Source organism: Mus caroli, chromosome 15, assembly GCF_900094665.2.
Source record: "Mus caroli chromosome 15, CAROLI_EIJ_v1.1, whole genome shotgun sequence".
Taxonomy (NCBI): domain Eukaryota; kingdom Metazoa; phylum Chordata; class Mammalia; order Rodentia; family Muridae; genus Mus; species Mus caroli.
Window position 1 is genome coordinate 52,229,017 of NC_034584.1, and position 5,413 is coordinate 52,234,429.

Consider the following 5,413-nt stretch of genomic DNA (forward strand, 5'->3'; position numbering starts at 1 on the left):
TCTCTCTCTCTCTCTCTGTGTGTGTGTGTGTGTGTGTGTGTGTAGGTACAAAGTCACTGACTTAGGGATGATCTCCTTCAGGGCAGCAGGAAGCAAAGGGGCAGAAGGAACAGCAGAACTCCAAGTCTCGGAGGCTGACTTAAAGAATTTTAATCAAAGTCGAGGAAGAGGAAAAGATGGAAAGTCGATCGAGTAGCCCCTGGTGTCCCAAAGCTTCATAAAACAAAGACAGAATATCCAGTGAACAAAAACACCCAGGAAGGCTTATTTCTTAAAGAAATATGCAGAGACACACAGCCTACAAACTCCATAGTGATGTAGTTCCTATACCCTCTAAACCATGGTAAACATTCCATATGTAGAGAAGCACGAAACAAAGCCATCTTATTTTGAGCCATTCATATACAGGTTTGCAGAAGCTTTGGACACGGATAGTGACCTTCTCATGGGAAGTGTTCAAGGGGATTTGAACGTTTTCTTTCTTCGTGGATGCAAGAAAGAACTGCTTTAACTTGGGATGACTCATTTCAAAAGCCAAATCAGGGATGCAAACCACTGATGCAGAGTGTAGAAAAGTTTTAAGCGCGGGGGAAACCCTATACGTCTCATTTTATATTAGGGTTTGAATTCTGGAGGCTGGGGAGCGGGGCTGTAAAGTGTACTTGTGTTGTCTACTTATGTTTTCTTTTAAGCAATAATATATTCAGTGGCTATTTTGAGACTCCAGTTATGTCTCATTCCAGGAAATGCAAAATCAATGGAAAATTACAGCTCAAAAATTTCACAAGAAAAACAACCACAATTTACAAATCATGGCACACACACACACACACACATATATAAAAGTATTTAAAATAAGCAAAACCATTTCAAGGAGGCTGGTTTCCTCCACCAAATAAAAGAATGGTCGAGGAGTTGATACTTTGTAACTCCTTCTTACTAATCTTGATGCTTACAGGCCAAGAATAAGGAAAAAGCCCTCCCCCACCCAACACCCACATCACCATCAAACACAGACAAAATACTATAAGGCAACTGTAGAAGAAGTGGAAAGTTTTCAAAGGAAGACAATAAGTAGGAACACGGGTGCAGCAGACAGAGGAGGGCATGGGAAACACCAGCTTTATTTCTTATTTCATTTGTAATTAAGAAAAAACACTTAAAACCATTTCCTGACCCAAAGCAGTTATGATTTAGCCCTGATTATGTCCAGTGAGATTTTTGATGCTCAAAGTCATATGTAGGTTGCCAAACTTGAAAAGGCTACTTCCTGGATTGCTTTGGGGAAACAGGGAAATAAGCAGGAGGCTTGTTACAATAGTGCCCTGCATAGGGTGAAGTGCTTGTAAAAATATCTCTATTATTTTTATTCAAGGTATCAAGGCCAACTTCCTCCTTCCTGGGCCAGCCTTAGCAACACACAGTATGTAACTCTGGGACAGGCTTTTAACAGCAGAAGTGCAGGCTTGGAGAAGAGAGTTGAGATTACTCATCTTGGAGTTGGGGCGGGGCAGGGGTGGTTGGGGAGGAGGCAGTGTTGGTCACCTCAACCACCACTTCCTTGAAGCATTCTTGGATGGCCCCAGCTCGTACAGTGTTCCTTCCTTGAAATCCTAGTGTGCCTCACAAACCAACAATCTCGACTTTTTGTTTGCTTTCAGAGATAGGGTTTCTCTGTGTAGCCCTGGCTGTCTTGGAACTTGCTCTGTAGACCAGGCTGGCCTCGAACTCAGATCCACCTGCCTCTCTCTGTCTCTGTGCCTCTGTTCTGGGATAAAAGGTGTGTACCATCACAGCTGGGCTCAGATGCAACTTTTTTTTTTTGTTTTGTTTTTTCGAGACAGGGTTTCTCTGTGTAGCCCTGGCTGTCCTGGCACTCACTTCGTAGACCAGGCTGGCCTCGAACTCAGAAATCCGCCTGCCTCTGCCTCCCGAGTGCTGGGATTAAAGGCATGCCCCACCACACCCGGCTCAGATGCAACTTTTTAAGGGGTCAGCTTTAAGCTTATCTAAATTCTTCTATGATCTCAGGAGGTTATTTGGCTATTCGGAGACTGCAACATTTGGCTGTTGGAGGGCAGGGCCCTCGACCACAGAGACAATGGCCAGCAGAGTCTATAACAGGTGTACTGTGCAGACAAGCCATGGCTTAAACAATAACCCCGAGAGAGTACTCCTTTATTCTTTACTCTTGCTGGGCAACTTTCAGGATTGTCTGTGGAACTGGAGAAGCCTCAATAGTTCAGTTTACAGTTCACCCACCCTCTTTTATAAAGGACCTGCCTTCTGTTTTCTTAGAACAAGAGAGGGCATTCAAGCTCACCTGTGCAGCTAGGCACTGGGCCCAAATCTTACATCACAGGAAAACCAAGACGGAACACAGCGAGATACCCGAGATCACAAACCCAGACTCGGAAGGCCACTGCTTTTAAGAGGTTGGCAGACTCTTCTGCTGTGGAAGGAGGGGATTGTTTATGGTTGCTGGGGGAAAAAAATACCCTGCAAACAGTCAGCTGCTCTGCTGAGAGGCAGATGACCAAACAATTCCTCAACTGTGACTCAGCAAAGGACCACAGGTGGCCGGCCAGTGTATTGATCACTGCTGAGACCCTGATGACTGGGAGTGACAGCTTCAGCTCCCAGGTGTGACCCGAAAGAAAAGAAAGCGGATCAGGAAGGGACAAAAGGACAGGGTTTTGTTTTGTTTTCTGTATAGCCCTGGCTGTCCCAAAACTCAACTCTGTTGAACAAGTCAGGCCTCAGACTCAGAGATCCAGCTGCCTCTGTCTCCCAAGGACTGGGATTAAAGGCATGTGCCACCACCGGGCCTCAGAGGCAGACTTAACTTCTTCAGATATTTTGGAATAGGGAGAGTGAGGTGTCCTATTTCTGGCTCATGGAGCAAGGATGGAGTGAGCATCCAGATGAGATGGGGGTCTCTCCAGTTTCGTTCCCAGCCTGCTGAAACACAGCGGGCTGTTATCCTATTTTACTAGGGGAAGTCAAGATAATGCAGTGGGCTGGACCCCTGCTGCGTCATCCTGGAAAGAAGCTAAGCTTTCTATACAGAAACAAAGAGGTGGGACATTAGATTCAGGCTCTGACGGTGGATGGTTCCAAGGAGGAGAACGCTTCTGGTGCACCCCCTTCTCAATTAGTTGAGGAAAAAAAGTATTAGTATAACCGTTAACTTCATTCGCTAGGAAACAGGTGACAATGGTTGGTAATTTATCTGATTTTCTGTGAGTAAGAGTTCTTTAGAGTGTTCTAAACTCCCCATGGGACTTGCAAAAAAGGACCTAACACAAGGTTAATATATTTGATTCTCCTGGAAGGCCCCAAGTTCAGGGATTTGTTTCACCTCCTTAAGAGACAAAGGGAATTCAAGCATTACAAATCACAAACAAATGGGAGGCCCTGGAGGCCCCGCTGGTTTCCTGATAATTAATTACCAAACCTTTATTCAAGCAACCATTGGCAAATCTCACTCAGTGTCACCTGGCACTCTCACAAAACTCTCTGTTGAAGTCAGCTTAGGGATGCAGGTTGTGTGTGTGTGTGTGTGTGTGTGCGCGCGCGCGCGCGCGAGCGTGCGTTAATCAAAGGACAGTGGGAGGAGAGAGCACCGAAAGGTGACTTCAACTGCACCACCCTTCCAAACAAACTTCTGTCCTGTCTCAGGGAGTCAGCTGTCCAGGCTGGGGATTGATTCTTGACCTCATACTCTACGAGTGGGGCACTTGTTCTGACCTCAGATTTTCCACTAGACAGAGGAGCTCAGGTGAAACTTCAAGTCTGGGTGGTCTTTCTGCAGCGGGCAGGCACCACTAAGGATGGGAGTGTGCTCACGGTATAAAGACCGAAAGGGCCACGGAGGGAACAGGTGCAAGTGTCTGGTCCTTCCTGAAGCAGAGCATTGTTCTTGCATTTCTTCCCTACCTCCCTCCGCAGCCCCTAAGCGTTACCACAACGACCCACTCCGCAAGCTGTCCCGCGGCCCATCGGTTGCCCCTCCCAGTCACTTTTTTTTCCCCCTCGGCCCACTCAGCCGTCGACTGTGCGTGGGAAGAGCCTTCATGCACTCATGGCAGGGCCCGTCATCCGGCTTGTGACTACTACCGCTCTTGTACTCTTGGGGTCCTGTCATAGGACAGTGAAAGGCAAACAGCCAAGTCGCTAGCACCCACTTAAAACAGTGACTGCGATTCCGGGATCTAAAGGAAGAGTCCATGAGTTGTGCGCCTGTGTTCGAGTGTTTAGGGACATAATCCCCTATTGCCAGATTGAGGGATCCTGGGTTCTGTATGGGATCTTTTCTGCTGGGAGACACTGTTCTTGACCAGGAGGAGACACTAAATTACCCATCTCTCGGGTTCTGGCGACCTTTGCCGAAATCCCGGCACCTCACTCCTGTCCCTTCAGTCGGAAGCCCCCTCTTTATTCTGGCCCAGACCTGCTTGCCCTCCTTCACCTGCCCCTGAGGTGTGCACTTCCCCCCTCGTCCCCGACCAGCTAAAATCGGTTTTGTGGGGCTGGAAGTCGGCGAATGTCCTCACCTGCTGAGGTCGCTCACGAAGCTGCCGCTTTTCTCATCCAAGAAGCGCTTCCAGCCGTCCGCCGTCTTCACCCAGCTCTGGCCGGGGGACCGCCAGTCCTGCCCAAGGAACGGCATGGTACCGAGCGCGGACGCGATCGACGGACGGGACGGATTGACAGCCAGGAACCGGCCTGGCTTGCCCAGGGGATGCGGCGCGTTGGGAAGATGCTGGGGAACGATGCAGACGGCGACCGGGACAAGAGTGGGGGAACTAGTGTGGAGGGCTGCGGATCCTGGGTGGGCGCGGGGATCCTTGCACTCACAGGGGTGCAGGCGCTGGGGAAGGTCGCCTCCTGACTCTGGGAATGCTGCGCGGCTGCCTGAGCGCAGTATTTATCCCCGGCCGCTGCCCCGTCTCTTTGTTGCCGGAAGAGCCGCCTGCTCTTAGCCCGCCCCCCCCCCCCGCGCCCCGAGGCCACGTGGCTTTGTTTATGGGCTCGCCTTGTTTTCCGAGGCGCCCGCGGCTCTCGCTCTGCTCGCAGTTGCACAACCTTGCGTCCGTGGAAACTTGAAGCCGCATGGCCAGGCCAGATGTCCCGCTGACCCTCGGTGCCCTGGCACCTCTGCACCTCCCCTACTCCCCCATCAGGCGTAGCTGCCGCCACCAAGATCCTAGTCTTGCACTCGGCACTACGTCCCCTCTACGGGTCCCGGACAAGCAAGGAAGCCTAGAGAGTTGGGAACCGTCAGTCCCAGAGGGTCTGGGAGCGGCGGGACCGATCTTTGCAGGCAGATCAGACTTGGGGGAGGCCAGAATGTCTGGGGATGGGTAGGGGTGCAGTCTTTGAACCTCTCTTACTGCCAGTACCGACTCCA

The 5,413-nt window shown here is 50.3% G+C and overlaps 1 protein-coding gene across 1 annotated transcript in view; it reads right to left on the reverse strand.

Annotated features, from left to right (window-relative positions):
• Fbxo32 (F-box protein 32) overlaps positions 1 to 4,987 on the reverse strand; it is a 34,501-nt gene extending 29,514 nt beyond the window's left edge. The window contains exon 1 of the mRNA XM_021183584.1: positions 4,557 to 4,987. Coding sequence (XP_021039243.1) covers positions 4,557 to 4,672 — 116 coding nt within the window. The 5' untranslated portion in view covers positions 4,673 to 4,987. The remainder of the gene's footprint in view (positions 1 to 4,556) is intronic.
• Positions 4,988 to 5,413: the final 426 nt, after the last annotated feature.